The sequence below is a fragment of the Camelus bactrianus genome, chromosome 9 (assembly GCF_048773025.1).
Source record: "Camelus bactrianus isolate YW-2024 breed Bactrian camel chromosome 9, ASM4877302v1, whole genome shotgun sequence".
NCBI lineage: Eukaryota > Metazoa > Chordata > Mammalia > Artiodactyla > Camelidae > Camelus > Camelus bactrianus.
The window spans coordinates 62,333,473-62,354,562 of NC_133547.1; the positions used below are offsets into that span (position 1 = coordinate 62,333,473).

General features: G+C 54.4%; 2 protein-coding genes across 5 annotated transcripts; one reads left to right on the top strand and one right to left on the bottom strand.

The window, feature by feature from the left end:
• The first annotated feature begins 7 nt into the window (after positions 1-7).
• LOC105074820 (uncharacterized) lies at positions 8-16,032 on the top strand. The gene is given in 6 exon segments (XM_045522241.2): positions 8-260; positions 3,369-3,470; positions 11,481-12,419; positions 13,930-14,073; positions 14,270-14,487; positions 14,573-16,032. Coding segments are annotated over 6 exon segments (1,821 nt in total). The 5' UTR covers positions 8-11; the 3' UTR covers positions 14,742-16,032.
• Positions 118-21,042, bottom strand: ELMO3 (engulfment and cell motility 3). Of its 4 annotated transcripts, XR_012509262.1 has the most exons (23): positions 20,702-21,042; positions 20,534-20,574; positions 20,357-20,429; positions 20,101-20,151; positions 19,743-19,912; positions 19,558-19,657; positions 19,316-19,467; positions 19,157-19,235; positions 18,979-19,029; positions 18,771-18,893; positions 18,547-18,678; positions 18,341-18,442; positions 18,131-18,239; positions 17,884-18,020; positions 17,620-17,783; positions 17,402-17,514; positions 17,202-17,306; positions 17,016-17,098; positions 16,854-16,940; positions 9,932-10,119; positions 3,102-3,213; positions 1,352-1,502; positions 118-254 (listed from the first exon to the last, which is right to left on the bottom strand). XR_012509262.1 is itself a non-coding variant. In XM_010962460.3 (20 exons), exons 1-20 carry the CDS (start codon positions 20,777-20,779, stop codon positions 16,554-16,556), a joined length of 2,163 nt encoding a protein of 720 aa, XP_010960762.2. In that variant the 5' UTR covers positions 20,780-21,042; the 3' UTR covers positions 16,108-16,553. The 4 variants fall into 4 exon arrangements, 2 of the variants coding, with proteins under 2 accessions (XP_010960762.2, XP_074226703.1); XR_012509263.1 differs by lacking the exon at positions 20,101-20,151; XM_010962460.3 differs by lacking the exons at positions 118-254; positions 1,352-1,502; positions 3,102-3,213; positions 9,932-10,119 and adding an exon at positions 16,108-16,766.
• Between the last annotated feature and the right edge of the window lie 48 nt (positions 21,043-21,090).

Below are 21,090 nucleotides of genomic sequence, written 5' to 3' on the forward strand. Positions count from 1 at the left end.
TCCTTACCGCCATGATGCGACTCAAATACCCAGCCGAGGAAAGAAGGGAGAGCGACCGAAACCGCAGTCAGTTAGGTACCACATCGGCAGCACAGACACTTCCGGTGCAGACCCAAATCGTCAGCAACTGGGACGGAAATGAAGGGTTCACTTCCTTCCCAAGCTCCGCCTACCAGAATCGGTGGGACTACACTTCCCAGAAAGCTTTGCGCGGGGGCGGAGGCGGCAGGGATGCGATGGCGGAGTCGCTGCCCCTGGAGGTGAGAGGAGGTCGCCCTCAGGCCTAGCTCGGGACAGGCCCAACCTCGGGGTCCCGGGCTGTGGGGAGGGGCTGTCAGACAGCTCGCCCGGCCTCGCCCATCTGGCGGAAACCACCCGCCCGGGAGACCCCAGGACCTGCAGGCTATGGGTAATGGCCCCACTTTTGGGCCACTCCATCCCCTTAGCTTGGGGGACCATCCTCTCCTTCCCCATTGGCCCCAAGAGATGGTTGCTCTGTCACCTCAGCGAGAACAGGGCCTCTGCCTAGCCCCCTTCTCTTGAGATGGCCGCCCCTCCCCCTCAGTTCTGGAAGATGTCCGCTCCATCCCATCATCTCCGCAGGGTAACCGATCTTACCCCTACTGGCCCCTTGGGATGGTCGTTCCATTCCTTTCCCGAGAGAGGCTGCCCCCTCCCCTGGCGGTGGGAGACAGACATCCCTCTCCCATCAACTCCAGGCATGATCTCTGGGTTCCTTCACCAAAGACAAGCCTGCTCCCCATTCCCTTGGCCCCTGATGATGGGGCCTACCACCTTATCTCCCATGGGGTGCTTGCTCCCTCTCCTTAGCCTGGGGCAAGACCTCTCTGCCACCATTGGCCAGAGAGAGATAACAGGTTTTGTCCCCAGTGGCCTCTTGAGATGGCCTCTCCATCCCTTTTGCCCACAGAGTTGGCAGCCCTCTCCCACTGCCCATGGGAGACAGGTCACCCTTTCCCTATTGGCTCTTGGAATAGTGCTCCTTCCCTTTAGCAAAAACAGCACTGCTCCCACCTGGATGAACCCCCTGCGATGGCATCCTTTCCCTCTTTGGTCCCAGAGGACATCTGTTCCATCTTCATAGATCTGAGATGACCAGTCATATCTCCAATAGCTCTTTGGGATGGGGTTCATGGGATGGCCACTCCATCCTCATCACTGCCTGTTCTGGTCCTCTAGAAAGGCCTCCCCACTTCTCAGCTCAAAGAATCATGTTTTCTTCCCTCAGTGAGGACAGGTTTATGCCCTCCCTTTGCTCCTTTGGTTAGCTGCTGAGCCCCAGAAGACAGGATGGCCACTATCTTATCTCTGCTCAGACAGGTTTTCCTACCTTCCCCTGGGGATAGAGGCTTGGTCAGTCTCAGTCGCCATCTGTGTTCTCTTCCCCATGCCTAGCCTCCCTGGTCCAGAGGCTGTTCTCCTCAGTCATTCTCCTCTCAGTAATGATCTTCTTTATCTTCTGACTACTTCCTTGTGCAAAGCTTTGGTGAAAATAGAAATAGAGGACTTTGGTGAAAGTAGAGCTAAAGGACTGTCCATCATTAATTCGATCCAGTAAGTATTGGCTGAGTACCTTCTGTGTACTAGGGATCAGAGAAGGGAAGAAGAGATGAGAATGGACTGGTGAGGTCAAGATTAAAGAAAGGCATTCCAGGAAAAAGGTCCACATAGGCAAAAGGAAACAGACATGCTGTGTTTGTAGGACAGTGAGGAGACTGTCTTGTGGAAGCTCTGGGATTGAGGGTACAATCAGACATGGAGACCTGGCAGTGCTGACCTGGGAGCAAAGATTTTGTCTTGAGGGTACTGGGGAACCCTGATGGTTTTCATTAGGAGTGCACTGAGACTGAAAGCTGTCTTTTAGGGAAATTAACCATGTTGCAGTGTGCAGAATGGTTAGTAAGGTTGAGCCTGGAGGCAGGGAGATTGTGGAAAGAATTCAGGTCTGGGGTGATGAAGATCTGGGCTACTAAGTGGTAAGGTTTCAAAGGTAGAAATATTATTAACAGCAACCTAGCAACCACTTACGGAACATCTACGTGTCAAGCATATCATGTCTATTAAATATACACGTATATATCATATCTATTACATATATATTATATACAATATAATATATATACACACATATTTTACAGGTGTGCAAACTGATGTTCAAAGTGGTCAGGTACCCTGTCTGAGGTGACACAGGTCACACAGCTGGGAAGTAGTAGAGCTGAGATTTGAATGAGTCTAAGTTAGCCTGGCCTAAAGCCTATGCCTTACACCTGTGTCTGAGAGCAAGGGACAGAATCTTTAGGCGAGATGCACTGTTGGCACTGAAGCTCAGGGGCTGGAAAGCTGGGAGGAGGGGCTGCTTTGGACTGAGGTTGAGATGAAGGTGAGGGTAAAACATTTGGATGAAGGATCCTGTGGACAGTTGGCAAATACTAGACTAGCACATGTATGATAAAACAATATGGCGATATTGAATTGTTGGTTATTTCTACAGAGGTAACTGTTAAAGCCATGCAAATGAATTTACTGTCCTAGAAAGTAAACAGATTGAAAAATCCAGGTTTGAGCCCTGGGAGCCACAGAAGAATCCAGAAACAGGGTAAATGGAGGGGTGAGTCGAACCCTAGAAAACACAGTGACACAGGCATCAAGGAGGGAAGATTCCAGAAAAAAAAAAAACATAGTTAATATCAGATCATTCCTGGTCTCACAGGCAACTCCATTCCCTAGTCCCTACTAGGGCCTCCAACCCCCATCCACCCCCAGTCTCATGGAGCTTAGGTGGAGTGAGGGCCAGAGCCTCCCAGACTGGGTTTGGCTGAGATCATATCTTAACAGCCAGCTGAGAAGGTGAGTTGGCAGTGAAGAAGGTGGGAAAAGATTACAGTCCCATTGTAGCTTCCTAAAGATCATAGAAGGAGCACCTGACTTACTATGTTCTAGATCCTACTCAAGACACTCTACCATGTTATTTAATTGTCAGAATAACCCATTTAAACCTCACTACAATTGCCATTTTACAGACAAGGAAAACAAGGCTCAGAGAGGTCAGTTGACAGAATAAGGATTTGAACTAGGTTTACCTGGTCCCAATGCCCGGGCTGTTTTTATATCAAATTGAGCAGGAGGTTTGATTTTTATCAGTCAGTACAAGCCTGGATCCAGACAGTGCTCAGGAAAGATTTCACCTGGAGGCTAGAGACGGGAAGTGAAGACTCCATGAAGCTTAGGATCCAAGATGAACTAGAAGCCAGTGCTCTTAACCCCTCTACCTACTGTGTTATCAGCTGGAGAAGGTTCCACAGGCCCCCAGCTCTAACAGCCCCCAATGCCCTGTCTTTTTCCCTCAGATACTCACATATATTCTGAGCTTCCTGCCTCTGTCAGATCAGAAAGAGGCCTCCCTCGTGAGTCAGGCTTGGTACTGTGCAGCCCAGAATGCCTTTCGGGAGGTAAGGCACCCACCCTCACTTGGCCCATTCTCAGTTGTCTCACTTCAGCTTGCTCATGACCCTGCTCATACATCATCCATCCATTCATCCCTGTGTATATATTCATATATACTTGGCTCTGGGTACAGTTCTGGGACTCTACAGATGAATAAAACATATCCTTTCCTCTAAGGAGCTCATAGTCCAGTGCAGGAGAAAGATAAATATGTGAGTGATCATACATCGTGTGCTCAATGCTCACACTGGAATGAAGGGTGCAGTGGGGACATTTGGAAGAAGAACATCGGAAGGAGACTGGCAGCACCAGGGAAGGCTTCCTGAAGGCACAGGATGAGGAAAAAGGTTGGTCTTCCAGGACTAATAACAGCACAGGTGAAGGCACTAAGGTGTAAAATAGTTCTGGAAACAACCAGCCAAGTTCCCTATGACTAGAACTTAGATGTGCGTGGATGAAGTGCCAGGAGAAAGAGGTCAGATAGCAAGTTGGCAGATGTGCCCCGCCAGCAGCATTGCTGGGGCTTTCTCCTGATTCCCATCATGGGGCCTTTAAAGGAATGTTACCATGGAGAGTGCCATGGGGTCACTTGTGTCTTAGAACTCTATCTTCAGTGCAGCGTGGACTGGAGAGGGCAAGTCGGAGCTTAGGGAGACAGCCCACTAGGAGGTGAATGACAGCTGAGCTGCTCTGAAAGGGGAGCAGTGATGGCTCTTTAATTTTGACTTTGATTATAACTGAGGTTGAACAGTTTTCTCATTAGCCTACCATTTATATTTCCCTCTTTTGTTTGTGTTCTTTGTCCATTTAACTATTGGGGTCTTAGTATTTTTCTTATCCATTTGTATGAACTTTTTATACATTAAAGAGATTAATTTCTTTTACCTATTTATTGAAATACAGTCCCAGTATGTTTGCCTTTTAATTTGATTTGTAGCTATCTGTTTGTTTATGAGATTCAGAGGTTAAATTGCTAGATTGTTGATTCTGAACATCCTTTTCTTTCTTATTTCTTCCATTGCTTTTTTTTTTTTTTTTTGGTAGGGGGTAAATAATTAGATTTATTTATTTAATGGAGGTGCTGGTGTTGAACCCCGGACATCATGCTAGGCATGTGATCTACCACTGAGCTATCCCCTCTGGTTCTTCCACTGCTTTTTAACTTAGAGATCCCTTGTCTCTTCAGAGATCTGATATGTGTGTATATATATATATATATATGTATATATATATATATACACACACATGCATATTTTCCTTTTTTAATTAGAATTTATTTCTTTGAGCAGTTTTAGGTTCACAGCAAAATTATTTCTTCTGTTTTTTGGTTTAAATTTTTATATTAATTTTTTATTGGTGAAATTTATTTTGATATATGCTCTAAGGTAAAAAGCTAAATTGTTTAGTTTTCAAATAGCCCAAATACCATTTATGTATAATCTTCCCTTTCCCTTCTGAGTTGGAAGTCTCCTCATATATTAAGTGTGTGTATGTGTATAAGTAGGGCCTTTTGTCAAGTTATGTATCCAGTGTCATTGAGCTTTGTGTCTAAAGGAATTTGATTTGGCTTGTTGAAAATATGAAGTATGAGACATCTAAATGGCGAGTCCAGTTGGTAGTTGGATTTCTGGGAGAGGAATTCAAGAGAAAGGTTTGGGTAATAAATATAGATGTGACTGTCATTAAAGAATAGGTGGAAGTTTAAGGCATGGATCTAAGTCACTTCCCCATGGAGGCCATGAAGAGCCGTGAAGAGCTGGCCACAGAGAATGCCCCAGGGAGGACACCAGTCCAAAGATGTGGAAAGGAGGAGGGGCCTACAGAGGGGGCTGAGGAGATCCTAGAAAGAAGAGAGCACAAAAGTCAAAGGTGAAGAGCATTTCAAGTATTGAGTGGATGTCAACAGTGTCAAATCCCACAAAGAATCCAGAAAATAACAGATAGTGTCCATGGTGTTTGACATCCAGGGAGGTCACCAACAGCTTCAGCAACATTTAGTATCTGGGCAGAAAAAGCCAGCTGGGCTGAGGAGTGAATGAGAAGAAATTCAGTGTAGAGAGGGACTTCATTTGCAAGAAATTTCCCCATGGAAGAAAGGAAATAAATAGAATGTAATGAGAGGTTGAGGTGGGACTGATAAAAGGATTTTCACTGGGAGAGGTCTCTACTGTGTTTATGTGCTGAAGGAGTCACTAGACGATGGGTGAATATAGGGAGGAGAGAGGTCAGGAATGGTGGACACCTGAGGTGGCCGCAGAGACAAGCTTCAGCGTTCAAAGCTCAGTCTTGGGTAAGATGGAGAGGATGTCACCTCTTAGGAATCAGAGGGGTAGGGTTGGCCATGTGAAGCCATTTGCTGAGGAAGTTCCTTAAAGGCTAGAGGGCTTTTTGCTTGTTGAATTTTGAGGCCAAATTATCTTAGGGGAGTAAGTAGAGAGGTAGAGGCCAGGGCCTCAGCAGAGAGGCTTGGAATATTCACACTGCAGAAGAAAGACAGAAAGTTACCAGAGACACACAAAGAGGCCTCACTCGCTCATGGTGACGCTGCCTGTCTGTGCCCAGCACTGTGCTGGGCCCTGGGGGTGCAAGGCTGGGGTGGACACAGCACTCAGAAGTTGGTAGTGAGAGGGAGACAGCACAAGTCAAAAGGAGGGGCTAGGGTGCTGCACTCAAACTCTTATGAGGCACACCAGGGATGCAGAGAAGATTCAGACAGGACTTCATGGAGAAGGGGATGCCTGGGCTGAATCTCAAGCAGGGAATAAATATTTGCTAAACAGACAAATAGGAGTAGGTGAGGGGTCAGGACCCAGCCCCCAAGAAAAACAGGATAAAACAGCTGAATCGAGGCACTGGAGCATGAGACAATGGTCAGAAGTTGGCATTCCCAGAGATGGCGTGGGGAGCAGGTGTGCGAGAGCTGGGACTGAAGAAGTAGGCAGGGGTCTGACATAGAAGGGCTCGAGTGCTAGCCAGGAAGCTCAGTCTCTATCCTGTGCAGTGCAAACCAACAAAGGCCCTGAAAAGCATGGTCAGTTTGCCTCTGGTGAGGATCACCCTGGTGACAATACCAAGGATAAGACTGGAGCCAGAGAGACTGGAGGCCAGGACCCTGATCAGGAGGAAACTGCTGTAATATATTTCTGACAGATAATAAAGGCAGGACTAAGGCAGAATAGTGAGGGGGGAGCAGAGAGACATATTACAATGTATCGAGGAGAAGGAATGGAAGGGACTTTGGTCACTGCAGATGTGAGGGAGGAGGAGTCTAGGATAACTTGCAGATTTCTGACTAAGTGATTTGGTAGAGGGCACGGAGAGTTTAGGAGAAGGGCCCGAGTCCAGAGATAAGACAGTGAATTCAGATCTGGGCATGCTGCATCCTTGTATTTAGAGAGAGGTCAATCAGGGCCTGTTTCCCAGGGCCCACGACTAAGGAAGAAGATGTGGACCACAAATAAATTAGTTAGGATGGGATGAAATGCAGTCTGCCAGGGTGTACGTGGAGGTAAACTCTGTGTGTGTCTGTGTGTGTGTGTGTCTGTGTGTGTGTGTCTGTGTGTGTGTGGTGGAGTGGAACAAACCATGGAGAATTCACTGGTCTATGGACTGGGCTATTCTTTGGTGACCATGAAAGAGGCTGATGGGGAACAGGCTAGAAGATAGGAGAGCCAAGAGGGCAGCATCTCAGAACCCCCAGTGGGAGACAGCATCAGGGGGAGACTGATGGCATGGCAGAGAGGACACTTGTGGAAGGTCTGCAGAGGAGACCCCAGATGTTGATGATCTTGCCAGAGGGGAGCTGTTGCTGAGAATGAGTGATTCTGTTGGGGACAGTGGTGAAAGGGTAAGTGGGCAAAGCCATGGTAAATAAGTGGCCACAGTGGGTGTGGGCACCTGAATGCTTCCAAGAAGTGAGACAGTAGATGGGAGGGTGTGAGAGGTGAGAAGAGTGGGTGCAGGATCAAGGGGGGCTTTTTGTTAAGACTAGGGTGTTCATGGACTCTGAGGAAGTTGCCATGGAAAGGCAGAGACTGAAGGGTTCTCAAAGGAGAAGGTGGGGAACAGGCTCAGCAGGCCAGGAGAAGGGGGTCACCTTGAACCCAAGAGCAGGGGACAGAAGAAGGTTAGGATGGGTCCCGTCAGGGGTGGGCCGGAGTATATGAACAGGGAAAGGGGAGGGTCTTCCCCCTCTAAAAACTTTGGTTGCTTTTTGAAACTGAACAGGTAATCTCTGAGAAGGCTGGAGTTGGGGAGGGGGTTGCTGCAGTAGCATCAGGGGCTGAGAAGATGGTGGGCTGAAGAGAAGTCTTAGGGGAACGAGAAGAGTGCAGGGAGGTGGCGAGGAGGCGGGAGGGGGGAGGCCAGTGCTGACAGTGCAGGAAGAGGGGAGACCACGGCCTCCTGGGGCAGAATCCTGTATCCCCAGCACACACCCAGAGGAGGCAGTGGTCTCATCATCTCTGGCTGGGCAGGGAGCAAGGAGAAAGGGCATAGCAGCATGACAGGGGCAGGACCACGAGGGCCCTGAGGAGAGGTGATGAGGAGAGAGGCCTCCTGGAGTCCAGCAAAGAAGGAAAGGGTGGAAGAAGCAAAGTGGCCAGTCAGGCTCTGGGGATTCAGGTGAGATTGGAATAGGAGTAAGGGAGTGAGGAAAAGGAGGAGGCAGGGCCAGAGTTTGGGATTGTAGAGTCTACCATTTTAACACTGGGGCTGCCCCAGCTAAATATGAGCTCCAGACAGAACATTGACAATGACCTATTTATTGCCTCTGCAAAACTCAGCCCTGAGGCTGGGAGCTCTGGGAATCCAGGCCAAAGACATCTGGGCATCTAGGGACCTGCTGACATCACACTACCACCATGTCCCAGAGAGCAATCTGCAGAACCCTATGTGGGCAGGTTGATAAGGAGGTCATGCCCTGGTGAGTAGTTGCTACAGAAGATTCTGGCTCACCAAGGCCAAGCTGGGGCCTGTGGCTCACCAGGCCAGGCTAGGATGCTGGACTCAGTGAATTCTTATTCTCTCTGACCTGCCCCCACTTAATTTCAATTTTTCTCAAATAAGAAGGTAGACAAAGGTGGCACCCTGACATACACCCGGGCTCTGTCCATTCTTGGGGGCGCCCTGCTTGCCTGCCATTGGACTGGTTACTGCAGAGAATTCAGGATGACTCAGTTCCTGCCCTCTTCTGACTTCTACCTGAGGTGTCTATAAAGCCTCTGGAAATGACCCCTGAGGTCTGATTCTTCTATATACTGCCAGGGTTTATATTTTCTCAAAGGCCTTCTGGAAAACATGCGTGTTAACTTTAGATACCTGTGCCAGCAGACAGGAGGGCCATATCTCTATCAGATGGCTTTCCAAGCCTGCACACAGGCCTATAGTTTCAGCTCTGGACTTTGGGAGGTATGACATTAGAGTCCTGGCCTCTCATAGTCAAGGGACATGTGTTGCTTTTAGCAGACTTCGGGCATTTTCCAAATGATTTCCCATTTACTCTTAAGGTGTCATCATTGGGAAAGGAGGAGACCAGGGGGCTAGTTGGATCCTGTGTGGATGGTGTTAGTTGGCCCCTGTGTGGAAGCTGGAGCAGGTACCCAGGCCTCCCTTGAGCCTCTAGAAGCATCTTCCTAGGGGCTGGGAAGAAGAACTTGCCTACAGTGGAACCAAAGACCAGAACCCAGAAGCCTGCTGCTTCTGCCAGCTGCTCTGTCCCCACAGATGATAAATATCCCTAACAGGCTGCTCCTGGGCTCCTGTATTTGAGTCCAGGGTAAACCACCTGAGTGATGGCTTAGAGGCTGCCTCCTCCCCATCAAGGAAAACGGTGGGGAGCAGGGAGGTGGTCTCAAATCTCACCCTCACTCATAGCTAGATGTCCTTTAGGCCAGGCCCTGCCCCTTTCTCAGGTAGCTTTTGTGTCCACCTGCCAGCCCTGTATTTAGACCCTGGGCTGTTCGTCTGCCTTGTTCCCAGGAAGGCAGTTGAAGAGGGGAGAACATTCCTGGCAGCGGAGACTCAGGAAGACAGGGAAAGAAGGAAGACTGAAGGCTGCTGGAGCGGGGCCTGTGGGGGTGGCATGTGACTGGTGGGGGCAGTGCTGCCTTGGCAACCAGCACTGCTCTGCACTCCCCAGCCATAGTTCACTTGTTCGTCAGATTGGCTCATCTGTCATGCAGGGCTTTGAAATGGCTGAAAGCATGCTTTACCTTTCCTTTCTAAAACCTTTCCTCCCTGATTTTTTCAGTACCCTCCCCACCCTCACACCCTGGGATCTTCCCCAGTTCTCCTTCAATCAGAGACAGACCCAGGTCCTCAAGAGTCCTCACTACCCCACGTCTCCCAGTGTCCACGATGGAGTCTGTGGGAGTGCACCTCTCATCCATAATGACCATGAGGTCTGAAATGGGAACCGGGTTTGACCCCCTGATCCCCGTGAAATTGGCCAGGAGCCCTCTCTTACCACATGCTCCTTCCCGTCATGACAGCTGTAAGCAGCTGCTTCTCTCTCTGGAGAAGCCAGGCTAGGTTCTCCCCACCTGGAAATGAGTTCCACGTGTCTTCTTGGGAGGATTCTGTTGATAAGTATCTTGCGGGAGTGCAAACCAGGCATCGTTTCTGCCTTTCTGGTGGTTCCCTTTTGATGATATTCTGTGGGGAACAAGCAGGGAATGTCAGCTTGTCCTTGTGGTTACTCACAAGACAGGTTTTTTGGGGAGTTTGCTTGTGAAAACAAGAGCTTTTGCATACCACTTGCCTGCAACCTGGGCATCTGACAGGGGTAGAGAGACAGGGCTAGGATTTTAGAAGCCAAGCCCTCTTCTCCCTTCCCCCACAGACCTGTTCCACCCTTTCCTGTACCTACTCTCCTTTGGCTCCCTCTGGCACAAAATCAGGGAAGGTTCTAGGAGAACAGCTCCCTCACTGGGGGTTCCCCAAACTCCTACACAAGCCAGCTTATTCCCACAGTGGCTTAGCCCTGAGTTTGCCTATTGGCCCCACCCCATGCTGACTGTGTGCTCCCCACACTCACTCCCCTGTTGCTCTAAGGCAGGGCCAGCTCAACTTCCTCCCTGCCTCTGAGATTTATTCTGAGCTCCTGCTCACAGAAAGTGGATGCTTCTCTCTCTTTACCTGGACAGATAAGACAGACCCTCCAGAGATGAGCCGCAGGGAACACAAACACATCTTTAACTCCAGAGCCCGCAGGGCCCACACACGTGAGCGCGCGTGCACCCACGCATGCGCACATCTCGCACGCACGTGCACGCGCATATTTTCAGTTACACACAAAACCCGTTTTTGCAAACATTCATGTGGCTGAGACACTGAGGCCACCAGGGGACCTAGGCCTCACTGCCTGCCCCAGATCTCTAGCACCTTGGCCACGGAGGATTCTGGTGACACCTGTGTTGCTTCTTCCAGCCTTCAGCTGTTCTGAGGGCTATTTATATGTTCTCGAGAAAGTAGGGGAGGCTAGTTGCTTGGCTAATGCCAAGCTGAGGCCCTGGATTGGGAGCTGAGTCCACGGGTCTCAGGGCCACCTTCTGAAAGTCACAAAGCTTGGGGTCCAGCACACTTCATCCTCCTGCTCCCTGGGGGCTTCGCTGGGTCTCCTCCAGGCCACCCTCCAGCCCTCCTATACCCAGCAAGAATGCCAAGTCCCCGCTCTGACCCAGCCCCTCCCTCGGCAGGCATTCAGTCCCATCCATCACTAACCTTCCTGCCCTCCCCTCATAGTCATCCCTTTTGAGCCCCAGTGTGACCTCATCCCACCTCCCACTTCCATCAGCACCTTCTCAACCACACAAGACACCACACACCACAGTGGGTCCCTATTGTAGAAGGGCCCTTCTCTGACCTGCCCTCAAACTCTAGCCAGCAAATGGCCACCAGACCTAATGCCCAGCACACTCTGAGGCCAAAGGGCTAACCCCAGGCCCAATGCTGCTTCTTAGACCAACGTGTGGTACAACATCCCTGTGTCCTCTGCCTCCCTTCCGGCCATCAAGAGCCTGGGTCTCAGGGGCATCTCCTGCATCAGCCTGACCATCCTGGATGGCTCGCCGGCTTCACACCGGGTGCTGAAGTCTGTTGCCTACCACACGGGCCCACACCTGCAGAGTTTGTGCCTCAGTGGGGGCAGCCCCACAGAGGCCCCCTTTGTGGCCCTGATCCTGGGCTGCCCGGCCCTGCGTATCCTTGACCTCAGTGGCTGCAACAGTCTCTTCACATCGAGCATGCTGCTAGCTCAGCCTGAGACAGCACAGAGGGTCCAGCAGGCACTGAGTGGCCTCTGTGAGTTCAACCTGGCTAGCCTGCAGGACCTGGCTGATCTCAGCTTCAACCGTCTCAGTAGCTGTGCCCCCAGCCTGGAGCGCCTCTCTTTGGCCTACTGCCACCTCACCTTCGAGCAAGGCCCAGCCAGGGGCTCCATCGGCCCCCAGGACTCCTCCCCCTCCCAACTCTCCTTTCACAACCGGCTGCGATTTGTGAAGGAGCGGGCTGGTAGGCTGTGCGCCCTGGACCTGAGTGGCACTGGCTTGCCACCCGAGGCCCTGCAGGCCCTGGGCCAGGTGGCCGGGCTGCAGCTGCAGGAGATGAGCTTGCACAGCTGCCAGGACCTCTCCACAGAGGCTGTGGCCGCTCTTTGCTACCAACAACCAGGCCTTACCTCCTTGGACCTCAGTGGCTGCTCAGAACTGTCTGATGGGGTGCTCTTGGCTGTGAGCTGAGGCCTGCAGCACCTGCAGCACCTGAGCCTGAGGAAGCTGCAGCAGCTCACAGACGCAGGATGCTCAGCCCTAGGGGGACTGCGGGAGCTGCAGAGCCTCAACATGGCCGAGCGCTGCCAGGTGAGAGGGCGGGAACTGGCCCAGGCGCTGGGCTCGGTGCAAGGAGCTCCACCCCCATTGGCCTCCCTCAGCCTGGCCTACTGCTCCTCACTCAAGGTGAGCATCCCATCCCCTTCGTTCCTTCCCCACCAGGGCTAAGGGCTGGGGTGACTGGGAATGTGGCATCAGGGAGGTGCCCAGTGTTCATGTCCAAGTGGTAGTAGTAGAACTGAACTGGGGACATAGTCTGGAAGGGGAAAGGAGCCTAGATAGACAGTGCTGCCGCCAACACTCCTCCCTGCAGCCCCGACGGTGGGTCCAGGTAGAGGGAGGTCCAAGAGATCAGGGTGGTCCAGCCCCCAAGGTGGCACACGCCTCACAAGCCAAGTGCTTAGTGACCACTGCAGTCTTTGGAGGAGCTCTGGGGGCAGGTGTTCTGGAAGCCGGAAAGGCTGGTAGAAGGGGTGACAGAACCCAGTCCTGCGGGGAAGGGGCACTGAGGTTCCACCGAAGTGGTTGCTCTGGCAGGGTCCGAGGGAGGTAATGTGATGTGGGAGCAGAAGGGTCATTTCTTGGCTGAAGCCAGTTTCTTCAGTAGGACTCAGCCCTGCCCCTCTGGGTGGTGTCCCTGTCTTGGCAATGTCAGTCTCTCCCTCGTTAGCTGATTATTCCTTCAGTCTAGCACTGTGCCCAGGGCATTCCTAACCTGAAAACCATCTCAGCCTTTTTCCCCCACAGGCGCCTCTCTTCCTCTGCCCTATTCCATCTTCACTGCTTCACTGCTGTGTGTCTCTTAGCTGCTCTCTCTGGGGCCCCACATTCTCATGTCTCTGCATCTCTCTACAAACCAGCTTCCTCTATTCTGCACTTAATTCCTGCTCCCCCTACCTAACCCCAGCTGCTCCTGGCAGGTGGCAGCCCTACCTGGTCTGTGACCTCACAGTTCTAGCAGGAGCATGTCTGACTGGCTCAGCTAGGATCAGATGTCTGCCACTGGTGCTGGGAGCATAGGCAAGGGGAATACCACAGGAATTTTCACCTGCATCCTTCCTGCCCCAGCCAATTTGTCCTTCTCCTGGTGTTGCATCTCTAGAACCCACCTCATCCATCTACACTGACTTTCACCAGCACCAGAACATTGTTGCTTCCTTCGAAGGACCCTGTGGTAGCTCCCTATTGTCTGTGGGGCTGGAACCCTGGGCAGAACCCTCCTAGTGATCCCTGCCAAGCCTGGTGACACAGGCACACCTCTCCACTGCCCTCTTCCTTTTCCACTTCCCTCCTAGGACGCCTCAGTGTTCTCCCTGATCCCCGTGCTGAGCCCAAGCCTTAGGGTGCTAGACTTATCCTCCTGTGTGGCCCTCACCAACCAAACCATGCAAGCCATCTGCACCTATCTTACCCACCTCTCAGTCCTGCGTCTGGCCTGGTGCAAGGAGCTCCATGACTGGGGGCTTCTGGGGCTGAGGGAACTAAGTGAGGAGGCTTTGAAAGAGCCCAGGTGAGGGACCCTGGATGTCAGGGTGGGTGGGGCGTTCTCTGCCCTCTTACCCCTCCTAAGTCTCTCTCTGGGAACATTTGAGGGTCAAACTCAGGAGGAACCTGAGGCAGGGGCTTCTTCCCACAGCCACACCGAGAGCTGGAGCATCAGGCCTCCAGCCCCAAGAACCCTTCTCCCCAGCCACAGGACCCCTCCCTGCTCACGTGGCAGGCCCTGCGGGAGTTGGACCTCACAGCCTGCAGCAAGCTGACTGATGCCAGTTTGACCAAGGTGTGGGGCTGGGGGCTGGAGCCTGGGGGCTGGAGCCAGGGGCCTGGGCCAACCCACTTTTTGCTTAGAAAAACTTCCTTTCTTATGGGCTTCTGCTGCTTTGGCCATTCCTCTGGCTGGGGGCAGAGGAAGTTGGAAGGGCCCTAGACCTGGGCTCCAGTGCACATTACCCTCCACCCCACCCCCATCCTTACAGGTGCTCCAGTTCCCCCAGCTGAGGCAGTTGTCACTGAGCCTGTTGCCCGCACTTACAGGCAAGGGCTTGGTGGCTGTGGCCAGGGGTTGTCCCAGCCTGGAGTGCTTGGCGCTGAGTCACTGCAGCCTCCTCAATGACAAGGGCTGGGCCCAGGCAGCCAGCTCCTGGCCAAGGCTGCAGCATCTCAACCTGTCCAGCTGCAGTCGGCTTACAGAGCAGTGAGTGTGTCCAGTGTTGCCACAGTGCAGGGGTTTGGCTGGGGCCCATGCTGAGTTGGGCACTCATCTAGTGGCCTCCCTGCAGAACACTGGATACCACTGGGCAGGCGTGCAAGCAGCTCCAGACGTTAGATGTGGCCATGTGTCCTGGCATCGGCATGGCTTCTGTCAGGTGCTTCCAAGCCCAACTGCCCCAGGTGACCTGTGTGCAGTCCCGCTTCGTGGGGGGTGCTGACCTGACCCTAACGCTCTGAGGCCAGGTCAGTAACCAGCCCTGCAGCTCAGCCTCCGTCACCTCCAGAGTCCTCAGCCCTGGCCTCTTGACCTAGAGTTTGACTCAGTGCCTTCTGTCTCCTTCTGCTACATGCCCCAGAGCCCCTTCCCCTTTTCTAGGACTAGGGGTGGGACTAATCCAGGGCAGCCCAAGGGGCTTCCTGCCCTACTCTGCCCCACAGCCCAGCAGGAACCTTTTCCAGCTACATGTCATGGTCACAGACCCCTGGAAATGGCAGCTCCTGCTCTCCTGTCCAGGGCTGGGTTCAGAGGCCAGGGTTACAGGTGGGCTGGGGAGGAGTAGACCTTCTGCCTCTTGCCCTGTCCACTTCTCACACTAAGGCCTGTGCCCACCTTGTTCCCTACAGGAGCTCTCCCAGCCCGCTGCCAGCACTGAGCTTTAGCAGTCTTTGTTGTATGCCCAACAAGATTAAAAAATTCCAGATCTTACCTCCTTGTTTGAAGTTCTCAGACTCTAGGGTCCCTCCCCTCCCCACCTCAGTTGAAACAGCCCAGCCCAGCCCACAGACAATGTGTAGGAAACACCAGAGGGACAGACAACTTCCTCTTACCCCTGGCCCAAAGCCCTGCAGGTGCCCCCAGTGGGTCTTAGCTTCTTCCCCAGAGACTCCAGAGGCCTTTCCCCGGCATGAGCCCCAGGACATGGCCTGTAGCAAAGGCACATCTGTGTGCACTTGTCCCAGCCAGACCCCAAGAGCATGGTGACTAAGGATGCCTGAGTCAGTGAGGCTGTCCTCTGGAAAAGAACAAGAAAGAGGCCAGCATCTCTGGGTAGAAAGAGTCATTAGAGGACATCTAGTCCATTCTCCTGAACAGTGCTGGTGACTTCTCAAACAGCTCTGAGAAACAGTCTGTCTTCCATGCATCCACCCATGCTTTGTTCATCTATCAGTTCACTAGTTCTAGGACAGCTAACTGGGCTGCCTGAGTACCTGCAGGCACTGTGCTTTATGTGGGGAGTCAGAGCTGCTGAAGCTCTCCCAGCCCTAAGGCCAGTTGGGGAAGCATATCAGCCAACAGGCAGGGCCAGTGCAGTGTGTAGGGTGTGCACAAATAAAGAAACAAGCTCCTGGGACTAGGAACCCAGGGGAGCAATGAACTTAGCTTAGGAGGTCAAGGAAGACTCAGGTGAGTTTAAAAAGTGGAGGAAAGGAAGGGGACAATGAAGCAGAAGGGACCAGGGAGGTGCGTGTGGACAGGCCAGAGCTGGCACTGGGGGTAGGGGTGGTCCCACCCTCTTGCGAGGGAGCATGCCAGCTTGGACCAAGCACTGAGAACCCTGCAAGCCACAGGCACTCTGTCGGACGGGCTAAACCACAACATGTCTGCAACCCATCTCAACTCTGTTTAATTATGGTACCATGACCATTATCCCAAGGACAATAGAGAGACACTGGCAGCCCCAGACCCACTTTGGCTGGTGCCACCAGACTGCAGGGCTAGCACTGAGGAAAGCTGAGGACTCATCTTGGGGAAGGGTAAGAGGGCCAGCCTGTCCCCACTCTTTCAGAACACCCGCCCCTCAACTGTAGCTGCCCAGGTTTGTGGCCCTAAGCTGCGGCCCTGGTCTGATGCCCCCATCTTCTATGCCAGCTATATTTGAAGGCAAGTGTGGCCTGCAGGGTTCAGAGCTGGCTTGACACATATCCAACAGCCAAGCAGGCTTTATTTCTGCTGCAGCATCTGCTGGTCAGGGTGTCTGTGCTTCTCCACCCACCACCCTTTGTGGCTACCACAGTAGCAACAGCTGTGGCCCTTGAACAGCTTCACTGTCAGGGTTCAGCAATGCTGCAGTCATAGCAGAAGTTGAAGTTGGTGGGGGGTGGGGGGATGGGGGGTGGCTGCTCAGGGATGGGCACGTTCTCCAGTTCCAACAACCGCAGCTTGGTTTCCATGGTCAGCAGCTGTTCCAGGTCCAGCCGTGTCTGCTCACTGCCCATGGGACTGCCCAGCAGGGCACTCAGCCCATCTGTCCACAGGTGGAACTGGGGATGGGGCCAGCTCCATGAGGGCCTACCCGTCTCTTCCCCTACCCATCTGCCCAACTCTGCTCAACCTGCCCAGACACTCACCTCCCGTTTGGATGGGGCAATGAAGTTGAGGTAGGCCTCCTCCTCCCCGTGGTCATAGCTGATTGAGAAAGCTAACTCACAAAAGTCCTAAGGAAGCAAGGAAGGCAGAAGCACTGAGCAGGGGGCAGGCGGGAAGGAGCCCCTGGCCCCCACTGCACTCACCTTGTTCTGCTTCCCTGAGCCCTTCTCCCGGACATGGGGGCAGTCCTTGCCTGTCAGTAGTGCCCTGATGTCGGCCACGGGGACTGCAGGAAGATGGTTGGGCTGACCACTGGGACCCCAGGCGGTCCCGGAACATGGGGTGGTCTGGGGAAAGCAGGTGTCTGACCCCCAACCTGCCCTCCTTACGCTGCTCAGGCAGGCTCTCCGGGACCGGGGGGCCAGAACCCTCCTCCACATCCCCATACTGCAGCACCTTGTGGTTGGGGGACAGGCAGCAGAACCACAGCTTGTCTGTGGGCAGAAAGGGGCAGAGGTAAGGAGTGATGAGAGGGACACTCCCTGACCCCAACCCAGCCTCCCTCTACCCCCCCTGCCCACGTAATGACCCTGGCGCCGCCGGCTGCTGATCTTGCGGAAGAGTGTCCCCTCGCAGAGGCGGAGCAAACGCTGCTGGCGGATCAGGCCCATGAGCTCTGGCTTCAGCTTCTCCCGCAGCTCCCTGGGTGAGAGGAGGGGGCTCACTGACCAGGACTGACCTGGGCAAGGCCCATGGGGCAGCAGGGAAGGCGGGGGCAAGGATTGGGACCCATCCCCACCAACTCACAGAATGGGAGGGGCCAGTGTGCCTTCCTGATGCAGCCGCTCGGTCTGCCGCAACCGCAGCACCTCCCCATAGGTGAGCGTGTTCACCTTGGTTCGGAAGAGCTCTAGGGAGCTGGGCTTCAGGGCCAGCGTGCGGGCCAGCTGCTCCCGCACCACTTGCATGACCTGGGGCCACCCCAAGCTCAGCTCAAGGCCTGAGCTCTGGGCCTCGACCCAGAACAGCCCCCTGCCCTGGCCCAGGGCTCTCTGCTCCCATCCTACGCACCTTGTCAAAGTCCTCCTGAGTGGCCCGCATCTCCTTCCAGGTCTTATTCAGCAGCTGGATGCTCACACAGAAGAGCTCATGGAAGCTCTGGTCTTGACTGAAGAACATGGGTGAAAAGTCCTGGGCTGTTTCGGAGCCTGGAGTGGGGGGGCAGGAGGGGCTCAGGGAGAAAGTGTGTGCAGCCCCTGGCCCTCTCTGCCCTTCCGTCCCCCGTTCCTAGACACGCTGTGCCCTGAGCACCACTCACAGGGCTCTCCGACACGGAGCAGCTCACACAGCAGCACAGTCAGCTGGATGCTGCTCCGGGCAAAGGGGCACTCATGCTTGTCCTCACGGCTGCTGTTCTCCAACACAAACTGGGTGATGGGAACACAGAATTGGGTGAGGAATCATGACAGCCCATGGAGATCCTGCTTAGGTGGCTTCCTGCTATATCCCACCCCGCCCAGTCACTGACCCGGCTGTAGGCACTGGGTGCATGTCTGGAAAAGTAGAGCATGTTGTCCAGGGCCAGCAGGCCAGGGGGCACGCGCTCCAGGTCCTGCGCAGGGTTGCTGTTCTAGGGGAAGGGGGACAAGCCACTCAGGAAGGGCTCCCAGCCCTCTGGAATAACAGCAGTCTCAGGCTGAGGTGGGGGTGTGGAGCTTTGTAGGGATCACTCACAGAGAAGCCCAGTTTGCGGAACTCGCGGGCACAGAGGGAACGACGACGGTCAGCACTCAGCCCAGCACCCAGGGGCTCCCCCTCTGGCTCAAAAGCAGCCTGGCGCAGGGCTTGTAGCTGCTCCCGCTGCTCCTGGGGTCATTGTTGGAGGGGTGTCAAGACTGAAGAGTCAAAGCCAAGCTCCAGCCATCCCCAGCCTTGTGCATCCCAGAGGTTTGTGCTACCTGGCTGTAGGGGTCCAGTGGCATGCGCATGCGTGGTTCCAGCAGCCCAAGTGTAAGGGCCTGCAGTATGTACAAGTGGTGAGCCATCTCGTCGCCCAGTGGCGCTGCACTGTGGATGATGTTCTAGAGAACAGGCAGTCCGTGGATGTGAGTGTGGGCTCAGGAGGAGAGGAGTTGGGAGGGGTCTGCCTGGTCTGGTCCTTCCTACCTTGTAGATGAACTGGCGAAGGTTTCTCTGCCACAGGTAGTCAAGCATGTGCTGAGGTGGGTGGGAAGGGGGACTTAGGTGATTTAGCCCCACCATGAGCATGCACCCTGTACGCCTAGGGTGGAGCACAGCACCCACCAGTTCCTGCCCCCTATCCAGCCACTGGATGGACACCTACCTTACGTTCAGCAGGGCTGGCTCCCTGCAGCAAAGCTGTCAGCAGTGCCATGGCCTTGGTTTGCAGCTGCTGGTTCATCCTGGGGCAAGAAGAGGGCTCAACCAGCCATCTGGGGTCCAGCCACACTCCCCTCATCTGAATCCCAACCCAGACACTTACACCTGTAGGTGCACCAGCAGCCTATCCAATGGCACCTCGCTCTTGACCAGCTGGCCCAGGGCAGGGCTGCTCAAGGTCACACTCTCCAGCAACCCCAGGGCCAAGGGCTGCACAGATGCATCCATCAGGTTCATGTTCACATAGCACACCACCTGTAAGAGAAGCAGGAGTTGTCACCACCTCATCACCATGGAAGGTTAGACCCTGACACCACCCCTCTGCCCCTAGAAACTCCTACCCACCTTCCTAACAAAGGGGATGCTGAGCGTCTCCCAGGACACCACGCCATGCTCCATGAGCTCCAAAAAGGCTCTCAGTGCGAGGGCCAGCACCTCCCCTAGGCTGGAGGGACATGTGAGGCTGAGCAGGGCTACACCAGGACCCCCAGCCCCATCGTGTCCACCACCCACCACAGCCCTGTGCTCACTCGTCCCCATCCTCAATGATGGTGCCTAGTCTCTGAAGCCCATCACGGCTGATAACCTCCTGGGCAAAGGTCATGTCTGGGGCCAACAGGACGAGGTGCCGCAGGGCTTCCCGGCGCCCTTCACGACTCTCGCTCTGCAGCCCACCCAACAGCCGCTCAGCCTCAAGGTCCTGGCAGGATTGGGAGCAAGAGCAGAGGTGAGGAGGTAAGGAGTGGGGACTGGAAATGTGTCCACTAGGTGGGGCACTGCTGGCCTGGAGCTGGGGCTGGGGCCTCCAGACCTGGGGCAGAGGCGCAGGTGGGCAGAAAAGAGGAGAGGGGAAGGGAGTGAGGGCAGGGTCGGTGGGGGGAGCATTACTGGAGCAGTGCTGAGGCACAAGATGCTGCCATTCTTGATCTCCATGCGGTTCTGGAAAAGGTGGCCAAAAATGGAGAGAAGTCAGGAAGAGCTCTGAGGATTGGTTAATTGGGTTGTCAACCAGGGAAGATTTGGGAGTCAGTAAAAGAAAGATCAGGTTCCAGACAGTGGGATGATGAGTCTGAGGAGTCAGGGCCAGGTGGGTTAGAAGGGGTCATACGGTGGAATATGGGGCCAAGGAGGAGAGGGGACTCACATTCTCAGTGATGTATCTCCTGTGCCCATCAGCAAACTGGAGGGCATAGCGCTCAGAGTGAAGCAGGCTCCACCTGTGGGCAGCAGAGACTCAGTGAGCTGGTTGGGGGGGATCTTCTCCCTCCTGCCCCCATTCCACCCACCACCCCCACCCCCGCGCCTGGGAGGCCACACTCACGCGTCGCACACCTCCTTCAGCACAGCAGCCAGGGGTTTTGCCTGCAAGTGGAGCGGTCACTCAACAGGGAGGGAGTGGGGAGGAGCCTGGGGGAGGGGGAGGGTGGTCTGTTGGAGGGGAAAGGGGCGACCCGGAGGTGGGTGGTAGGGTGAATGGAGGCCAGGTGACCTGGTCCAGCTGGATGAGCTGCGGGATGGCGTCACGCATCTGGACGGCGATCTTCACCACATTCCGCGGGGGCGCCATGCCAATCAGAGAGGTGAGGGCCTCTGTACTCCAGACGTGCAACTTCCCGCGGAGGGCACGCCTGGTCTGAGGCCCCTGAAGACGAAGGTGTTCCTCTGTCCGAGGTTTGGTTCCTGTGGCCCGCGCTCAAAGCCCAGGTTCCCACTCCTGACAAGGCGCCGCGGCCTTCCCAAGGGAGCCGGAGCAGAGGCTAGTTCCGGGTTGGAGTCCGGGGTAGGAGGGTAGGGTTGGACGGCGCCTGCCCTGCCCCGCCCCACAGAGGCGGCCCTGCCCCGCCCCAAGGTGCGGCAGGTGGTGGTGGGGAGGGCGGG